Consider the following 21,546-nt stretch of genomic DNA (forward strand, 5'->3'; position numbering starts at 1 on the left):
ATTTGCGCCGTTGCCGTCGCACGTGGAAGAGGGCTCGCGCATCACTATTACGTTCCTCTGCCAAGACGCAAGTCCAGGCTAACCGCCGCCGCACACCGGCCCCAGCCTATGCGCCGGGTCAGAGAGTGTGGCTCTCGTCTCGGAACGTTCCCTTGAAGGTTGAGTCAAGGAAGCTTGCGCCCCGTTTTATCGGGCCTTTTGTTATTGAGCGGGTTGTGAACCCTGCGGCTGTCCGCTTGGTTCTACCTGCTTCTCTCCGTCGCATCAACCATACCTTCCACGTATCCCAGGTCAAGCCGGTGCACTCTAGTCCCTTGTGCCCTCCTGCGGCGGCCCCCCCGCCGCCTCGGTTAATCGACGACCACCCTGCCTACACGGTCCGGCGGCTGTTGGACAGGCGACGCAGGGGTCGTGGGTTTAAATACCTGGTGGATTGGGAGGGGTACGGCCCCGAGGAACGCAGTTGGGTTCCCCGCCGGTTCATCCTTGACGCTGCGCTCATTCGGGATTTCCTTGCGGCTGATCGGGCGCCGGGTGACGCCCGTTGAGGGGAGGGTACTGTTAGGATGACGTCATCATTCCTACTTTGACGTCATCATTCCTACTATGATGTCATCGATCACTGATGATGTCATGATTCATAAGTGCCTCAATCATGCCTTCCGATGGCCTCGCTGGTGATGTCATAACACATGTGATGTCATATTCTTTTATACTATAAAGGTCCGCTCCGGCAGGCTCTCGCCAGTGATTCATAAATTCACATCAAGGATCATACCAATCTCTGCAACGTCTGCAACCTGCAACTTCTGCAACCAGCAACTTCTGCAATCTCTGCGACCGTTCCCAAACCTCGAACTGTGCAGCCCCAGCCATCAAGTCCCACAACACCCCAGCTTCTCAAGACCTACCAAGTTTCCCGTGGCCCTCAACTACCCGCGAATAGATCCACATGTCTGACACCGATCCTGACAAGGGGTCAGAGAGTTGGAGTCAGGAGTATTGCAGCTATTGACTGGAGGGGGGAAGGAAGAGCTGATATCATCTACCTTCTTAGCAAAGAAGGTTACAAAATCATCAGCAGAGAGGGAGGATGGTGGGGGAGGTGAGAAGAGAATGTGGAAAATAGTTTGCTGGGGTTGGAGGCAGAGGACTGGATTTCAGAAATGAAGGAGGTTTTTGCTGTTGAGACAGCTGATGTAAAGTTAGAGTGGATAAGGTGGTAAGCAGAGAGATCCCTGGGGTTCTGTGTTTTTCTCCATTTCCTCTCAGCTGCCCGAAGCTCTGCTCGATGAGTTTGCAGAGATTCAGACAACCAAGGAGCAGTGGGAGAGGATCGAGGAGGTTTCGAGGTGAGAGGGCAGAGAGTCAAGAGCAGAGGAGAAAGAGGATAAAAGAGTAGTGGAAGCCTCCTGAGTGGATAGGAGAGAGAACTGCTCAGCTGAAGGGAGCAGGGACAGGACAGCCGAGGAGAGGGCTGTCGGTGAGAGAGTTTTTAGGTTGCGTCGGGTGGTGATAGTATGAGTGGGAGCTCGGAGGGGGCTGGGAAGGGAGATGGGAAGGGAGTAAATAGAGTAATAAAGTGATGATCAGATACAGGGAGAGGAGTGACAGTGAGGTTGGAAGTGCAGCAGGATTGGGTGAAGACCAGGTCAAGCAGGTTCCCTGCCTTATGAGTGGGTGGAGATAGAGAGAGGGAGAGATCGAAGGATGAGAAGAAGTTAAGGAAGAGGGGGGATTGCAGGGTTACCGCCTGTATGTTGAAGTCCCCCAGAAGAATGAGTGGAGTGGCATCCTCAGGAAAGACGGAGAGGAGGGTATCCATCTCATCAAGGAAGTTACCAAGTGGACCAGGCGGGCGGTAGATCACCACAATGTTGAGCTTGACAGGTAGGGAAACAGCAACTGCATGGGACTCAAAAGAGGATATATAGAGATGAGAGAGATGAGTGACCATGTAGGTCCATACTGGTGAAATGAGGAGACCAGTGCCTCCCCCACGCCCAGAGGCTCTGGGGGTTTGGGAGAAAGAGTAAGCCACAGAGAGTGCGGCTGGAGTACCAGTATTCTCAGGTATGATCCAGGTCTCTGTGAGAGCTAGAAATGGAAGGGATTGAGAGAGAGCATGAGCTGAGATGGTCTCAGTTTTCTTAACAGCTGACTGACAGTTGCAGAGTCCTGCAGTAATAGTAAAGGGACTACTTGTGCGCTTTGGGTAGGAAAAATGACATGGGTTACTACATCTGAAGCTGCCATATCTACGGCGTATGGGGGAAAGACACATGGGTAGAAGAGTAGGTAGTTAGTAAAAGAGAAGTAACACAAAGCCCTATTCTCTGGCCTACCCTACCCGATGGACTCCCGCAGATAGACTCCCTAGTCCTAGTCTTTGTGCCCAGAGGCTGCCGCTTACAGCTGCCGCTGCCGCTGTTTAGACTGACTATGCAAAGAAATACTCGAAGTTCAACAGGGGCTCTGAGCTCCGCCTACACAATCAATCGGTGAAGCAAGGCAGGTGCTGCCTTTTAAACTAGAGTGAGAGTTGCTATTAAAGCTCCTCCCAAGCAATCAGACGCTCGTTCACAGAGGCTGTGGTCACCTGATCACAGTCAGCTGTGTATCAATGGCCCTAATAGCAGTTTAAAGTATATAGCCAAATATCAGTATCTAAGACAATTTTAAAAAGACAGGAAAGCAAGAAAAGCAGAAAACTAACTCACCAAATATAACAGCCAAAAAATGCAGTAGAGACAGACAGGCACAGCACAGCTAGACAGCTCTCAGCAGAAACTCAAAATGTGTTCTGGTGAAGCAAGTCAGGTGCTGCCTTTTAAACTAAAGTGAGAGTTGCTAAGCTCCTCCCAAGCAATCAGCCGCTCGTTCACAGAGGCTGTGGTCACCTGATCACAGTCAGCTGTGTATCAATGGCCCTAATAGCAGTATCTCTTCATCACGAGGCCTATTTCTTCTGCCTCCTATCCGAAATGACTTACCCAAAATAAATAGAGTAAATTCACAACTACAAGGGCTGTATGAATAATCTTGGCCTCAAAAGAAAGCCAAGACCCATGAGATTACTACATAAGTTTCAGAATCAAGAGATGTGTTACTGTGTCAGAGTATATTCATCTGGAACACAGCAGAACATTATTATTTTTATCTCCGCCTAAAAAAAGTGAGTTTTGAGTGAAAACCACCTTTAAATCATGGGATAGTAGCCCAATTCATATAGGAATAGTAGTAAAGTAAAGTAAAGTAATATCCAAAGAGTAACTGTGCAAAAGTAGATGCTAAAAAAGTGAACCTGAGCAGTTTTACAGATGTTTTACCACAGGCATATCCAGGCAGACTCACCAAATGTTCCATTGTTCCCAATGTTGAATTCACCGCAGCTGAGACTGACGCATTACGCACATGGATAACTCGGCAACCCATTGGCCGAATTTTATGATCGACACCTCTATCGACCAGTCAGAGTCAGGAGAATCAAGGGGTGGCACCCAAATTCACCCTAGAAACACCAATAACGATCCAGAATGAAGCAAAAAGAAGTAACCCCAAAGATAGTATATTGTAGCAGATAGCACACTCCACTCTAAAAACCCTTTTATCATTATGTCAACAACCAGGACCTTCGTGACTCATTTCAAACTAACAGAGTCATGGAAGTATACATTAGCAGCGTGTTTTCGAGCTGGAATATAACTTTTGACCACAAAACAGCAAAGGTAAGACATACTTTATGATTTTGATAAGTTTATATTTGCTACGTTTTGGCTGCTAGTTCGCTGAGTTTTCTTTGCACAGAGATGAGGCAGACATCTGAAATCAGCAGAGTCTCCGCTTTCAAATGACTACTTGTTTGTGTGGGTTGCTTGAAGTGGTGAAATTAGCAGAAGCACTAAAGTGGACATACTCTGATTTCGTGTTTTTGTTACATGGCAATATAATCTCTTGGGGGTTGAATTGTGTTTTGTTTGGGTGGCAATGCTTGATAGATTATTTTAGCTGAGTTTCTCCCCGTCATTTTGATATGCTGCAAGTTAAGATTGGTCGTTGCTTGTGTGAGTTAGGAACGTCTGAAGTGCACTCATCTCACGCAGCCCCCTGTACAGGGGGCGTTCGTATTGAAGAGGCTTTAGTATAGCCAAATAGCAGCATCTAAGACAATTAAAAAAAGACAGGAAAGCAAGAAAAGCAGAAAACTAACTCACCAAATATAACAGCCAAAAAATGCAGTAGAGACAGACACAGACAGGCACAGCACAGCTAGACAGCTCTCAGCAGAAACTCAAAATGTGTTCAACTTTTTACTATAGCTGGAATATATCCATTCTCCTCTATCTACTGGTAGATTTTCACATCTAAATGACCAATGAAAACATGTTTTATTGGGTAATCTGTGTACCATTTGATGCAAGACCTGCCCATCACATCGCGTATGTGACAGCAGAACCTCCATGCTCCTCCCCTATACCTCCATCTGAACCCCTACAGGCATGAGGAAATAGAGCCCAACCAAACGCTGCTGTATTATCTGGCTTTGTTTTGTTTGTTTCTGACATTGTCTGACATAAATAGATTAAAAAAAATTGGCCGGTGTGCGCATGCGCTAACGGCCCTACATCTCCACTTGTCCAGACGATCTAGGCGCCGATTTGCATGCTGATCCTGGTCTGTCTTATTTTGAGTGAAAACCACCTTTAAATCATGGGATAGTAGCCCAATTCATATAGGAATTAGTAAAGTAATATCCAAAGAGTAACTGTGCAAAAGTAGATGCTAAAAAAGTTAACCTGAGCAGTTTTACAGATGTTTTACCACAGGCATGTCCAGGCAGACTCACCAAATGTTCCATTGTTCCCAATGTTGAATTCACCGCAACTGAGACTGACGCATTACGCACATGGATAACTCTGCAAATAGGCCGAATTCTAAGATCGACACCACTATCGACCAGTCAGAGTCAGGAGAATCAAGGGTGGCACCCAAATTCACACTAGAAACACCAATGACGATCCAGAACGAAGCAAAAAGAAGTAACCCCAAATATAGTATATTGTAGCAAGATAGCACACTCCACTTGAAAAACCCTTTTATCATTATGTCAACAACCAGGACCTTCGGGACTCATTTCAAACTAACAGAGTCATGGAAGTATACATTAGCAGCGTGTTTTCGAGCTGGAATATAACTTTTGACCACAAAACAGCAAAGGTAAGACATACTTTATGATTTTGATAAGTTTATATTTGCTACGTTTTGGCTGCTAGTTCGCTGAGTTTTCTTTGCACAGAGATGAGCCAGACATATCTGAAATCAGCGGAGTCTCTGCTTTCAAATGACTACTTGTTTGTGTGGGTTCCTTGAAGTGGTGAAATTATGATTTGAAATTATGAGTTTAAAGATGGTAAACAGAGCATGGGCTAGGGACATGCATTATATCCTTCTAAGAGCTGGGTTGGAAGATGTTTTTCACAGAAAACAACCCATAGTTATTAGTGTAGTGAAAGACATTATTTTTCAGAAAGTAAAGGATAAATGGGCATCAGATATATGACAGCTGCAGATCTAACAGGGACAACAGCCTTATAGTCAAATACTCTGACGACACTGCACTCCTGTCGCTCCTCCAGGGGGCAGAGTCGAACCACGGTTGTGCCCTTCCCGACTTTGTCGAATGGTGTGATGAGAACTTCCTTGATCTTAACGTATCAAAGACAAAGGAGCTTATAATCGATCTTAGAAATAAGAAAGCTGACCCTGTTGCTAGCTCCATTCATGGTGAAGACGTCCAGATTGTTGATTCTTATAAGTACCTGGGAACAGTGTTTGACTCGCATCTCAAGTTTGACACAAACATAGAGTCTCTTGTTAAAAGAGGCCAACAGAAAATCTACTTATTAAGGAAAATTAACTCCTTCAAAGTGTCAAAAATGATCCTGTGCACTGTTTACAGATCATATATTGAGAGCCTTATAACTTTTTCTTTCATATGTTGGTTTAACGGTTTGTCTGTGAAGGACAGAAATAGCCTAAACAATATCGTCAAAGTCTGCTCCAAAATCATTGGAGTTCAGCAAAGTGACATAAACGCGCTCTGGAAGAAGCGAGTGGTTCAGAAAGCAAAAGGTCTTATGGACCAACCTGACCATATTCTGTCCTCCAAATTTGCCCTCCTGCCGCTAGGACGGCGCTATCGGGCACCTTCCTGCAGAACAAACCGTTACTCCAAATCCTTCATTCACTCAGCCATCCGGATATTGAATGCAGAGAAGTAGAAAACTGCACAGACTGTATGCATGTAGTAGGCACTGTATGCACATTTTTTTACTTTTTATCTTACTTTACCTTTTATTTTTATTTTTTTATTTATTTTTATGTCTTTTTAAAACCAACTGTTTACACATGCACCCTATGCACTTTACATGTGTATAAACAACGTTGCGTCTTGCACCCTTGCGGCTCAGATCCATGTATGCTGAGGGACACGAGGAACTAATGCACTATCTCGGTTTGAGTACACTGAGCTCCTTTCCTATTTCCCTTCCTGTGTATATATGTATTCTGTATTTTGTGACCTAGGAATGAAATACAATGTGTTTACCTGCAACGGTGATGAACTGTAGAAACTGAATTGCCCCCCGGGGATAAATAAAGTTTTCTCAACTCAACTCAACTCAACTATGTTACAAACCAAAACTTTGCACCTTCTGTGAAATAAAGCATGCGTATGGCACAGAGAATTATGTTTTGTATAATCTGTCTAAGAAAAAGCGGTCTCTATGTGCTCAAATCAGAGCTGGCATACTTGGCCTTCATATTGAGACAGGCCGATTTGTGGGCACTGCTGAGGAGGATAGACTGTGCAGTCTGTGTGAACTTAAGGAAGTTGAAAACGAAACGCACTTTGTATTCTATTGTCCCTTCTATAATACTATCAGGCAGAGTTTTTTTTTAATAAGGTAGACAAAGAAAATTAATTTGTGTGGTTGGAAGACTGAAAAATTCATACGGCTCTTCCAATATGAAACTTTTGCATTTGCCACTTTCTTAGAAAATGCTTGGTTGATGAGGAGGAATGAAATGTATAGATAAAATAAGAAAAAGAAAATGTATATATTTTGTGTAACTGTGTCATATAATCCCATGTGGGATGGGCCACAATGTGGCATGACAAGCAAATAAAATAATTATTAATTCATTCATTATTCATTCACACACACACACACACACACACACACACACACACACACACACACACACACACACACACACATAAGTACATTGTAAAGTAAAATGGATCAGGTGCATTTTGAGGGCAAAATGAAGAGGCTACATCCTATGAAGAACTACACACATCACATTCAGGGTTCTTGCACTATTTCCAAAGTCAAATTTAATGCTTTTTAAGACTTTTTAAGACCTCAACAACCATCATTTAAGACCCCAAAATAATTTATTTAATAGAAAAAAGGGCTTGAGATCATATCTGGGTATTTTTAGGCACGCACGCAACGCAGCCTTGTTTTGTTTAGACCGCAGCCACCATGGCGTCTAGGCAGAAGCAAAACGATGACCACAGTGCCACTTGCAATGCTTGCAAAACCTCTATTTCGTCAAAGGGGGGAAATACTAGCAATATGCAGAAACATTTGTCCACACAGCATGCAATAATTTTGGAGGAATGTCACGTTTCTGATGTGCTACGGAGTGACGTGGCTAACAGCAGCGCGGCTAACAGCAGCGCGGCTAACGTTAGCGCTCCTCCAGACCCTGTCTATTGTGTGTTTATTGTTTGTGCCATTTGTTTCATTGCGTAAACTAGATTTCACCAATACTCCATTTCCATCCATTTAATTTAGAGGATGATGACGTTCAGAGTCAGACTGGTTCAGAGGCTGGTAGTCGCTCTGGGTCAGAGGCTGCAGCGAGTACTTCTTGTGCTGCGCACTTCTAGCCCCTCCATTCACCCAGGCAGGGAAGAGTAAAATGACCGAGGCGAGGGTAAACGAATGTCACCGAGCAGTGACTAGTTTGTCTGACATGCCAGCTAAAGTAAAATGTCAAAGTTGCATGTTGTCATTCTAACCACTAGTTCTGTTTCATTCATTCCCACTATATATTTTCTATAGGGAGATGACAAAGATGCTCAACCCAAAATACAAACCCCCAAAAAAGCCAGTTTAACAGACACACTGATCCCTGCTTGGTATGGGATTGAAAAGAGCAATCTGATCTCAGAGCTGAATAAGAATACATAATTATAATGATAATAATATAAAAGAAAATTAATGTTAATAAACCCGTTTGTACTCTTTTTTTTTTTCCTTGCCCAATGAGAATCGATAAGAGAATCGATAAGGAATCGGATCGATAAGCAGAATCGAAAATGGAATCGGAATCGCTAAAATCTTATCAATTCCCATCCCTAGAGAACACAAGTACAAAGTAACATTTGCTTTGTAGGCATAAACAAAAGTAAAATAAAACTAGAAAAGTGCACTCAGTAGAGTGCAGATCTCCACCAGGCGCTGCTACACCTCACCATGGCCAAACCCAAACCCAACTAAGAAGAAAACCACTTGCAGATTACAAGGCAACATTAATATTGTTTAAAGGTCCATTCAGCGATGTTTTTGTGTTAACACCTTGATTGCCAGCGACGAGTGTACTCGTCAAACACAATCCAGCTGTTAACTGCCAGCGACGAGTGTACTCGTCAAAAAAATCGATTTTTTTTTTTTGACGGTAGGTTGTGCATCTAAGCCTTTTACATCTCTTATATAGGTATTGGACGTGTACAACGTGTACAACCCATTCCACCGACCCACTAAGTGGCGACAAGGAAGGAGGAAGGCAAGCAAAAAGCAGTGTGACTGAAGCCATTCTCATGAAGGTGGATTGGCGAAGGCGCTTTTATTTTCGCGCTGATTGCTGGCGATACGGGATTGCAAATTTACATAATACATTACAGGTGGAACACACTTTGAAACACGCAGCATAAATATGACCAGAATCGCAAAAGCTTCTCTCAACCAAAACTCCAAGAAGCAAGCGAGTCCATGCCGACTTCCTCAAACAGCAGCCGTGCAGATCGACAGGCACAGGACAGCAGCAAAAGCACTGAGACTGTGACGGCCGCTGCAGGCAAGAAGAGGGAGGAGTTGAGGCAACTCTGCCTCTCGCTCTCTCCCTCTCTCTCTCTCTCTCTCTCTCTCTCTCTCGCTCTCTCTCTCTCCCTCCCTCCCTCTCTCTCTCTCTCTCTCTCTCTCTCCGTCTCCCCCTCTCACTAGGATTAAACCTAGTGCGTCTCCCTCCCGAGAGGGAGGGAGAGAGAGAGAGAGGGAGGGAGAGCGAGAGGGAGGGAGAGAGAGAGAGAGAGAGAGAGAGAGGGAGGGAGAGCGAGGGGGAGAGAGAGAGAGAGAGAGAGAGAGCGAGAGGGGGAGGGAGAGAGAGAGAGAGAGAGAGCCAAAAATGAATGGTTAAAGTGACAGTTCTATCGAATTTCACAAAAAGCTGTTTATCTCTGAATATTCTTTCTGACGCTAAAACCATGCTGTATTCAACTGCTAATGCTTACATAACTACTAACTCTACAAACTAACTCTTTTAGACAGAGAAAGTACACATTCTATTAGTACTTTTGAGATATTGTATGTTCACAAACTCCAAGCAGAAAATAATTCTCGGCTCCTGTAAAATGAGCCACAATCCTCAAAAAACGGCTTGGCAGAAGCTACCTACAGCAAGAAAAAAACGGCTGGCAGTCAATGTGTTAAAATAGCCTACATGTTAAATGGCTCTATATTCTGACAGCAATCACTGAAATAGAGTGTTTGGTCAGTAACTCTAAACCCCCCGCTGTCTCTCTCCTGTAGCCCTGCATGCAGGGCGGACGTATCGTCCACCTCCCACTATCCAATCAGAGAAATGTTGACATTTTCTGGGAAACAGAAGGTCAGATCGCGATGGCTCTAAAGAACTATAATGTATTTTTTCACCTCAGATCCAACACCGCCACCCGTGAGTAGGCAGGGCTACAGGAGAGAGTGGGGGGTTGGGAGTCTATGGAATTCTGGTCCTTCTTTAACACTATAGTGTTAAAGAAGGACCAGAAATACATAGTTCCTGTAATAACATAGCAGACTATTACGTAGTTCCTGCATTTTGCCTTTTCAGGGGTATTTTTTCTAATTCAGTTGCACAGATATTGTGATGTATGGTAAATAAATTGTCTTGCAATGTATCGAGTATGGCAGAATCGCCATATTGTGATACCATCATTATCGTGGGCAACGTATCGTGATAGTATCATATCGTGAGTTGTAACGTGTCCTCCTTTTTGGTGTTATGGAAATGGCCACCCTATGTAGGTTACATAGGGTTTACTGGGCAGCCCAGGTCTGCCTCTCAGTCTGGGCCTCTAACTAATGTTAGCCAGGCTGCCTGGTCTCTTCTGTATATCCTTACAACAGCTACGAGGAGAGGAGCTTGTGAACAACATCCCCACAGTCAAAGCACTTCTCTGAGATATCCATTATAAAAACTCTCCTCATGCTTTACCCCAAATAAAACCTCCAGTGTCTGTTTGTGTGACTCTTGCGTGACATTATAGCACACATGGGCAAAATGCGGCACCAGGGCCAGACCCGGCCCCTGGGCCATCTCAATCTGGCCCCCAATGTCCTCAACAGAAAACAAAACAACCCCCCAAAACTCAATAAAAGGCAGAGTTATGTTAATAAATCTCATCTGCTATGCAGCCATTTGATTTGTATCACTATTATATTATATCAGGGGATTAACAGGAGAAATGACCAATCACAGCGGGAGAGAGGGTTAAAAATAGACTCCCATGAAAATCATGTTGGCAGGTATGATGTCCAATGTGTGGCCCTAAGCTTACTTTATGTAAACCAGTATGGAAAAAAAAAATCCCACCCCTGCATTATAGTCACTGCTTCAATAGCTAACAGCTAACGTTAGCTGATGGCTGGTTGTGTGTTAAACTTGTGTGGGCCCCATGTTATAGCCGGGAGTTGTAACGTTATGAAACACATTTCCTGGCATAGGTAGGCAGTTGGACAACCTGGTAAGTTCTAAAAACGTGTCTATTACGTTATTCCAGCTTATGTTAACATTATCGGTTGTTAGCAACATTATTATGCCAGCTGTGAAAGGCTAGCACGTGCAAGCTAACACAGCCTGGTTAATAGTATTACTTTGGTATGGTTTTGGTATGGCGGTTAGCTTGCACGCGTTAAAACCGATAACGTTAGCTTGAGTAATAAAACACATTTTCTGAACTTACCACTTCAGTCCTAGTCTCACTGGCCAGCCTCCTCACCCTTCCGTCCGAGGAGTCTGGCGGCGCGGAAACAGGCAACAGGGATAAACCCTCCCCTGCTCTCCAGCTGCTCTCCCATTGGAGCAACTGTTTCGGTGGCAGCCGGATGTCCGCTCCCGGTTTATTACAAATTCTGTCCTTGCCTGCGACCAATTCAATCAGTGCGGCTTCGGCTCCCTCCTCCCGCTAAGCGCCGCCCATCGCAATCCCACTATGGAGACCTGCAGCGCCAGACTCCTCGGACGGAAGGGAGAGGAGTCTGGCCAGCGAGACTACTTCAGTCCTAACCATACGTCCTAACGTTACTTCCTCACTAGACTCAGCTCTCAGTCTTAATCCGTTTCACTACTGTAAGACTGAGAATATTACTATTTAAATCTTTTCATAACGTTAGGTGGTGCTGTTGGAAGCCTTGCATCGGAGAACCAATCATGAGTGTTGTGGGCGGGCCTGCTTTCTGGGGGCAGTGACGCTCATGCAGAACCGGTCCTGTCGCGTTTGCGGATAAACATATTAATCACTTAGAAACAAGCATAACCTGTTAATAGGACGTGTTTCATCCGGCCCCGGCGGCTAGAGGTCTTTCCCCCAGCGATAAGCCCGACTCCGGAGGCTACGTTACAGAGCCTGCTGATGACTTCACAGCGCTTCACAGTAGCAAGCGGACCACTTCCGGGTAGGAAGAATTATTGTAAAATAAACAACAGGTATAAACTCTCTTTGCAGCACATCAGTGTCTTGCTCTATATTGGAACTATGAAACATTGCATTGCCGCTACCAAATAAATTTCTAATAATAAATGTAGGCATGTCTGCTGCCGGCCGTACTCGCCGGGCTCAATGAACCAGATTTGGAACAGAAAATTCCCAGACTTTTGGTGGTTAGGTGGCGCTGTTGGCGCCGCTCACCAAACGTCTGGAAACCGAGACTACTTCCTCACACACTTTTGTCCAAACCATCTCCTTTTTATTGTGGTCCCATCACACATCAAGCAGAACCCGTCTTGCCATTATGTTACGCAACTTACTATTCCCCAACACACATACACAAGGCTGTGATGAGGGGAGAAGCCAGTGACGGCTTGAGACTGGCTGCCACAGCTGTCAATCATCCCTTTGTATATTGTCAAATAAGTACTTAAAACAAACTGATCAGAAACATGACCACTTGAACATGCATTAGCATGATAAGAACGATCTAAAATGATAGAAACCACCTTTGGGAAATAATATCTGATGTGTACGTTGATTGTTTAGCTTGGCTCATTTCCCACCCACTAACATTGCGGATGCGGGACTTGTGACCTATACTGGGACTGACCACCAGGGCGGCGATCTAAGATTATTTGGCCTCACTGAAAAGAGCTGATATCCTGTCCATTCTTTTTACAGTCAATGATCTATACATCCATATAATGAAACTGTGTGTGTGTGTGTGTGTGTGTGTGTGTGTGTGTGTGTGTGTGTGTGTGTGTGTGTGTGTGTGTGTGTGTGTGTGTGTGTGTGTGTGCGCGCGCGCGTGTGTGTGTGTGTGTGTGTGTGTGTGTGTGTGTGTGTGTGTGTGTGTGTGTGTGTGTGAAGGCTGTCAGGCTGTCTGCTCTCAGAGGAAGGCTGTGCTTGTCTGGCCTCAGCTCTGAACTCCAACTCCTCCCATCTGAGAGAGCTGGACCTGAGGTACAATCATCCAGGAGCCTTTGTATATTCCTCCAGTGTGGACCATGGTGGAGTGCAGAGGCTGAAACCAGATCTGAGGAGATGTAAGTGTGTATTTAGTTTGATTAATTAACAAACTAACTTCAATGTCAGGTCTTTAATCAGAATCAGAGTTATTTTATTCACCAAGGTATGTTTTCACTTGCAAGGAAACTGACTTGGTGTGACCGCCTAATTTTAGTTGTATGAACGACCGTGGACAATAGCTCCCTCTTGAAAGACTTTCTAAGAGACATAGGACCCTATCTTCCCCCTGGCCTTAAAATAGCGCTTAGCGCCAGGACAAGCGCTATTTAGTGGGCATGGTCAGCGCAGTCACAACTCTGGTCATTGGTGAAGTGCAATTACGCAATGACATCCTTCCTTTCATGTTCCAATTCCACGGAGCGATCCAGTCAGGTCCAAAAAGCCCGACCAAAGCGCTCTGAGCTCCCCCACTCCCTCTTTCATCCCCATCTGTCTCCATATATATTATTCCATATTATTATGCTCTTCAAATCTCACTGCAGTTTAAATACAGCAAGCATGTAAATACGCTACACTATAGCAAGATCGAAGTGAAAAGAATGTTCTAAACGCATCGGCTAGAAAAATAAAGCCTATCCCTGGATGTCATAATGAGATTAGATTGGTGAAAGTTTGGGCAGAATGATATTGTTTTCTCTCGCTACCTTTTCTTCTCCCCCACTGAATGAGACAAAACTACGGTATGTTGTGCTCGTTATTTGGATTAAATTTAGTTGGGTAAAATAAAATATTAATAATCCGAAAATTATTAATATTTCATAAAATTATTAAAATATCAAATATGTAATCCTTGATAAGGATTAACCTAGGGGCACCACCTGCTTTGCGGAGGACCCAACCTTAATCACAGTTAGTCTCTTTGAAGTGTGATGTCCTAAATCCTTAAACAATAGTTTACCACAATCGTCACAAAATCACTCTGAAACAGTTGAATTCTATTAAAAGTTGACTTGACACTATTTATTATATATAAAATAATAGGGAGGTGTTGGCAATACAATCAACGAATTTCATTTATAACTAAGTTACATTCTAAAACTCTTCAATGTACTGGGTGAAAGTTATGAGGTCAGTGGATATTCTCTGCATGGAAAGTGTAAGGCACCGTATGAACACCAGATGGCGGCAGAGTGTGTGTGTGTGTATGTGTGAAACCAGCCGGCTTTCACCCAAAATGGCGGACACGTGGGTGTCTGCCCGGCACAAAATGGAGGACACGTTAATGTCTGCTCGGCACAAAATGGAGGACACCTTAATGTCTGCTCGGCACAAAATGGCGGTTAGCCGGTCAGTGGGAAGTTATGTGTGTGTGTATGAAAGGGGAAGGTTTCTGCACGCACCTAACGCACGTGCCCGTGAGTGATAACCAACGCTGTTTAGATGGAAAAAAGGCAGCGAGGTGCTCACTTCACAACGGTTAGAATTAACCGGCGTTTAACTAGTGAAATGAGCTCAACTCGGCCTATAGGCTATCCTAGACCCGCTCGGCGGATCGGTGAAGAGCTGGTGACTAGCGTTTATACACTCGGATTCAGTAACGCATGTGTGAGCACAGTTACAGTCAGACAAAACAGTTCACAGATTATCATTCACAGTACCACATCAGTCAATCATATATATATATCCCTTTTAACTCTAAACAATTCTAAGCTGCCCGGACGTGAGTGATCAGTTCAGGTCTTACTTGGCGTGTGCGCTCAGTCCTGCACACGCGTGTATAGCGGTTTGCTACGGGCGGTCTCGCGGGGTTCCTCCGGCAACGGAGGGGAGGTCTGGTCCAGCGCGCGTCCGCTGTCCAGGGCAGGAAGGAAGGGTTGAGGAGTGAGAGCAGACGGTCGATCTCAGCTGGCCACGCTGAGGTCCTGGGTCTGCGGGGAGGTCTCGACAGAGGAAAGGGGGATCTCACAGCTCGCTTCTTTGGGTTGATGACACTCGCCTGGTTACGGCGATGTGGCTTCGGGTTCAGGATAGGAGGGGTATCAGAGCTAGCTTAGCTCTGTGCAGGTAGCGTAGCCTGGTTACGGCTATGTGGCTTCGGTTGCGAGGAGGGGGAAGGGCGACTTCTCTCGAGATTCGTCACGCGTCCTGTCTGCAGCTAGTAGCTACGTAGAACTTCTCAACAGAGGGGGTTGAAACCCTGTCTCTGTGTTACGGAGGTCCTGTCTGTAGCTGAGGCTACTTAGGAACTGAAGTTTTGGGGCTTCAACCCTGTATATAATGTGGTGTGCAGGGCGTGTCTTTGTTGTCAGCCACTCCGATTGGCTCATCTTATCTCACTTGCAGGAAGGAGAGTTGGCTGTCCTTTGTCACTCTTTGATAACAAAGGAATGGCTCGCTTCCCTGCCGTTTTATCACGGGTGTGTGAACTCAAATGGCCGGGTGCTTGGAATGTGGGGGTTTGTGTTCCCTCAAATGTATTGCGTTCAAAATACATGTCCCGCTCCAAATGTCTATGTTTACTCAAAATGTCTGGCCCAACAGGTATAACAACTTTTTTTTTCATCTGTCTTTGTGCCTGTCTGACGCGCGAGAGAGAGAGGGTGAGATCGACAGAGGAGAGCTGCGTGTAATTACGCACAGTAATATCCCCGGCGCACTGAATAAGGCCTGGTTTTGAAAAACGCTAAGCGCTAAATTAACGCCAGGGTGAAGATAGCGTTTGGCCGGTATTTAAGGCTGAAACGCCCATTCTGGCCTATTCTTGCACTGCGTCACGCCTCTTCGGCGTAAAGCGCATTTCGGGGCCTAAAAACATGATGCTATCTTCCCGAGTCAGGCGCAAAGCGTGTTTTTCTTGCGTTTAATGCCAGTTTAGCGTCCAGGGGGAAGATAGGGCCCTTAATGTGAAAGCAGCTGTGAGAGGCTCACTAGAAATGTAGTGTGTGCCTATAACCATTATGACTCATAAGCCGCTTTCACACACAGATCGCGCAAAATTGCAGTTCAGAAGGCCCGCAAAGCCGGCAGCCTCGCCACAGAAATTGCTTTCACACACAGCCAAGCAGCACCGCCACATTCCCGTCCTGGGGTGTGCTTTCAGGTGACAGCCACCCCTCCCGGATTGAAAGGCGAGCGGCTGCATTTCCACCCAGCTCCTCTAGTAGCCCAAATGAATATTTTCATAGGTTAGTGTAGCCTAGGCTACTGTATGATGAACGAATTCATTCAACAACCAAACATCGCCGATGTACGCCAGCCAACGTGCTGCGGTCGTTAAGGATCAAACTGATAAAACACGAAAGTGTTGTCTACTCTACATGCAGCATGGTAACAAGGCTTTCAATATTCATCTGATCAACTTTATGGATCACAGATGCACCATCATGTAGCCTATTAGGTACAAGGCTAATTCTTATGTTTGGGTTCCTGTTTTTTGTAAAGCAAATTATTCCCATGAAGTAGCCTAATTAGCGTCTGTTCTGAAAGACGACGCCCGCATATCAAACAGCTGCAGTCTGCATAACGTTCGTCAGGGGAAGAGTATAGGCTATAAATGCACATGACTACTATAACGTTAGTAGTTTTTGTAAGGGAATGCACAACTGGCTAGCTAGACAGATTGCAGTTCTGGAGCTGGTTTCCAGAGGGAATGTCCTCAGACCAACTCGCCACAGACAGCTAATAGTCCTCTGAAGCGTATTATTATATCCGTTAATTTTACCTACTAATGTCAACATTGTTTGAGCATAAAGCCTAACCTACTTACTAGGCACGGAGCATTCCTCCTGGCCGCCTTTTTTTTACTTTCACTTATGCCTTTCTTGCTGCATGAGGTGATTTTGCCCTGTATTTTTTTTTATGAATGAGGTGACCATTCACACCGTTCCGGCTTGCCGCTCCTACGCTTTCAGGTGGAGGCGGGTTGCAGGGTAACCCGGCGCTGTGACTAGGTCCACTGGCGGAACGAAAGGCGTACAACAATTACCCACCAACCCGCGTTCACAACTTTCACATCGGAGGCGCGAATCATATTTTCTGGCTTTCAAGGCCGGTGTGAAAGCGGCTATTTATAACCCTAACCTAAGAGAAAAGTTCAAGTTAAAAAATATAGCTGCAAGCGGCAATTGAGGCGTCCAGGCACAATTTGAAAAGACAGACAGAGAGACAAAACATTACTATACTGTAGGTAGAAAGACACATATAGAGATGGAGAAATACAGATAAGATATGAACCTTTTGCATTTTTAGCACCCACTAGTGGTAGTTTGGGTGTGTTCCAGCAACACTGCTCAACATGTCTTACTTTTGGTGGGATTTGATGAATGGATTATGAGAGTTAGGAGGACATGTTTCGTTAAAGCGTTGGGGCCCTATAGCGTACACCGGTGCAGAAGGCATCTGCGGTAGCGTTTGCGTCTGTGCTGGCTCTCTTTCCTATTGTCCACCTGCACACCTGCAGGCCGTGCGCCCGGTGCCGGGAAGATAGCAAGCAGCTTTGTGCTCCCAAACGCGCCCATGGGCGTGCTGCTCTGAAAAGTAGGTGTGTCCATGGAAAATCCTGACACACTGCCATTGTATGAGCACAAACAACTGTGTTTAGACGAGCTGAGACCACTTCTTACCACAATCTACACCCCTCTCTCTCTCTCTCTCTCTCTCTCTCTCTCTCTCTCTCTCTCTCTTGTCTATGTCTCTCTCTCAGGTTTATAACTTCATAAAGAAATTAAAGACCAACTTATTTAAAAAACCCTCAAATAGTAATATAATATTACATCTACTACTAATAATAATAAATAAATAACTTTATTTATATAGGACGAATCAGCATGACATCACAACACAACAACAAAAACAGCACTTAATGAACTCAGTTAACTAGTATGAGTTGTGCCAAACAAACGTTAATATCTCAAAAACTATCCATCACATCACTTATATTTAGACTTTGTGAGTGAGAGCAGAAGTAGCTCAAGGGTTTGATGTGTAATATATGTATGTTGTGTTAAAGTTGTGTGAACTGTCACAGTTTTGTGTGGATTTAGTCTAAAGTACAGCCTGCTATGTGAGACACACTCAAGGCTGGTCCCATTATAAAGGCTGAAAAAGGCATCAAACATAAACTGTGATTTCTCAAAGAGTACAAAAAATAAATTAAAGCTGAGTTAAGATAAAGTCCTAAAAGTGCTGACTCGTTGAAAGTTTAAATGGAGTGTTAAAGTATGAAGGAGCAGTTAGAGGTCAAAGAGGGTGTGGTTTCACATTGAACTCTGTTTAAAACCAACAGAAGTTTCCTGCACACACACACACACACACACACACACACACACACACACACACACACACACACACACACACACACACACACACACACACACACACACAATATATAGAAATAGAATATAAATATGCCGACAGTTTACTTTCTTAATGATGTAGCCTATGTTTTAAAAGAACATGTAATATATTATGCTACTGTAAGCATTGTAAAGTCATTAAATGATCACGATGTATAGGCATTTCGGAGACATCAGAGTGAATCAATCAACCAACAATCAATCAATTTTCTATTTATATAGCGCCAAATAACAAGGTATTGCAGGCAGATTTTAATACTATCTTCTCTGACAACAATGCTATAGTCAGTCATTTGAAATTTGATATCCTTTGCAGAGTGGAATTAATTTCTGATTTTATTTCGGCGTGTTTTGGCCATGTGCCTTTTGTAACAAGTTTGGGGGTGTTGTGTAGCTTCTGTTAGCCTCCTGGATAGCCAGCTAACATGACAGACTCAAACCATGGCAGTTGTGGGATTTCACACAGACTGTTTATTTATTGTCGACCATATAAAGCCTGGTCTCTACGGCACTAATTCTCTACACACATGTAGAAGCTAGACATAGAGAACGCTAATTCACACACACCAAGTTGTCACAGAGTCTGACTTGCGTCTTGCATGGAGGCAGACTGGAGGAGAAGTGAGACGTAAAGTAAGTGGTTGCCGTAAAGCCAATACAATAACAAGGAGCGCCACACAGTGGACCAACATGTAATTGCAACCAAAGTGACTGTCACACTTTGTGCACTGTGCGCCGGTGGAACACACTGAAAGCTTATTGCACAACATAGCCTAATAAACACAAAGCCCACGATGTTTCTTTTCTTTTCTACTACACTTCTGACTTGCTTGAGGGGATTGTGCCATGACCGTTAATGCAGTAGCCTACGAGACGGCGATTGAGCACCGTGCAAACTTCACCAGCGGTGAAAACAACAATCAGCCCAGCCGTGCGTCCTCGGTTCGTGTGCCCCAGGTTGGGCAATGGGTATGATGGTCTGGTTGTAGGCGATGTCCGTGCACAGAGGGGTGGAGACTGGAGATAGTCTGATACAGCCGTGCTCCGGTATGCGGTATGGAGATGTCTGGGCACGGCTGGAAGACGAGCAGTGCAGCCGCCAGAGAGCAGCAGCCCATATAAAAGCACACGTTGACAGGTATCAGACAGCATTGATGTTGTGCGTAAAAGAGCGTGAAAACAGGCTGATCGACGCGTTTACGACTCCATTCTTCCACGGCAGTTTCCACAACTCTCTAAGAAAATATTTAGCCTAGGCTACGACAGGATTTATTCATACGTCAATCCAGGCGATTGGTGAATTATATAAACCCTAACGGCACTATATAGCCTAATACCTATATAGGTGCAGCCTACTAAAAACAGCCTAAAAAGTTAGTTAAATTGTGATGTTTTGCCTTAATTAATTAATATGAATGGCACCAAATAATACATTCGTCAGGTTGGGAACTAATGGCTCATTTCCACCACATTTTACTGCCCTGCACAGCTCGTCACCACTCGGCTCTAATCGTTTCGGCCCGATATACGTTTTGCTTCCACCGCTGGTCATCTGCCCCCGCCCACACCTGGTCGTCATAGCGACCGCATATCTGCCCTGCGCCCATATTCCGAAGTAGGCTATAACATAACGTTACAATTAAATCCATACAGAGAACTTTTAAACTGTTTATGAAATACTGGTGCCTCTAAATGACCTACAGTGTACATGGGCAAATGTGACAATCGGCCAGGAGAATGGATATCACTTTGTTGTTAGTCAAAACTCACATGCGCTGCGCGAGGGACGAGGGACGAGGGACGGGGGTTGCGCTAGAGTGAAACCTCTACCCCGGCGGCCTCACCAGGCAAGACCGCGGCTTCACCAGAGCCCTGCCTGCGGCCTAGCGGAGCCGACGCAGCACTCAACTACAAGCGCTTCCTGAGCAGCGGACTTTTGGACAATTGAAACCACCGCCACGATTTTATTTCACCAGAGGCGAAGGCAGCAACACAAAAGACTGATGGAAAAGCATAACAGAAGAGAAGGTAAGCCCCACTAAACTGGTATGCAGCATTGCATTGACAGTCAGTAGGATAGACAGAGTAAACACGATTCTGCCTGACCAATCAGTCGTCTACAATGTTTTCACGTCACCGTATGAACCCGGGTTCACAGAATAGAACCTCAATGAGGCAGGTACGAAAATTAGCACGACTCGACCCCAATACAACCCGGGCTGTCCCCGTTTTTGATCGGTGGAATGAGACAAAAAAGCGAGACGAGCTGGGCGGGGCCGCGTTGATACCAGCGGTGGAAATGGGCCATAATAGGTATATTTCTCCTTGATGTATACAAAAAAAGAAAAACGAATTCGGATTCCTGGGAAAGAGGTCTTAATTTCCCGTTTCCCGGTATGGCTCATTTTCGGGAAAAATATTAAACCCTAACACACACACACATAGACACACACACACACACACACACACACACACACACACACACACACACAGACACACACACACACATAGACACACACAGGGCCCGAAATTAGAGCCCGCCACCCGCCAGGCGGGCATATTTTAGCTTTGGCGAGTGACGATCAGGGGTCTGTCCGCCACGTGGCGAGTAATGTTTTCACCGTCGCACTTTGGTGTTGTGGCTTCTCCTCTCCTCTTATCTGCCTGCTGCTGTCTGAATTTCACAGAGGTGGGGGCTGAGCGCTCCTCTCTCTCACACACTCACTCACTCACTCACTCACACACACACACACACACACACACACACACACACACACACACACACACACACAGCAAAGTTTGCTTTGGGGGGGGGCCTTGTTGGTGAGGCTGATGGTGGTTGGGAAGAAGCTGGTCTTGTGGCGGGTGGTTCTGGTCTTGGCAGACCTCAGTCTCTTGCCGTGGAGGAGTGTCTTAAAGAGTTTGTGGCCAGGGTGGGAGGGGTCAGCCATGATCTTGCGAGACCGCTTCAGTGTCCTGGCTGCATGCAGGTCCTGGAGGGATGGCAGGTTGCATCCGATTATCTTCTCAGCACAGCGGATGATGCGTTGAAGTCTGTTAGTGTCTTTGAGAGTGGCAGCAGCATACCAGACAGTGATGGAGGAGGTGAGGATGGACTCAACGATGGAGGTGTAGAAGTGCACCATCGTGGCCTTTGGCATT

General features: G+C 45.2%; 2 protein-coding genes across 2 annotated transcripts in view; one reads left to right on the forward strand and one right to left on the reverse strand.

The window, feature by feature from the left end:
- The window catches only part of LOC310789558 (NLR family CARD domain-containing protein 3-like), a 708,349-nt gene that overhangs the window by 447,727 nt on the left and 239,076 nt on the right, over positions 1-21,546 (reverse strand). The gene's annotated exons all lie outside the window — the stretch shown is intronic.
- LOC310789525 (nephrocystin-1-like) overlaps positions 1-21,546 on the forward strand; it is a gene marked incomplete at both ends in the record, with an annotated part of 149,457 nt that overhangs the window by 15,306 nt on the left and 112,605 nt on the right. Inside the window, one exon of the mRNA XM_083651161.1 lies at positions 12,932-13,107. Within this exon, the coding sequence (XP_083507287.1) occupies positions 12,932-13,107 (176 nt within the window). The remainder of the gene's footprint in view (positions 1-12,931; positions 13,108-21,546) is intronic.

Source organism: Poromitra crassiceps, assembly GCF_964638095.1.
Source record: "Poromitra crassiceps genome assembly, chromosome: 14".
Taxonomy (NCBI): Eukaryota; Metazoa; Chordata; class Actinopteri; order Beryciformes; family Melamphaidae; genus Poromitra; species Poromitra crassiceps.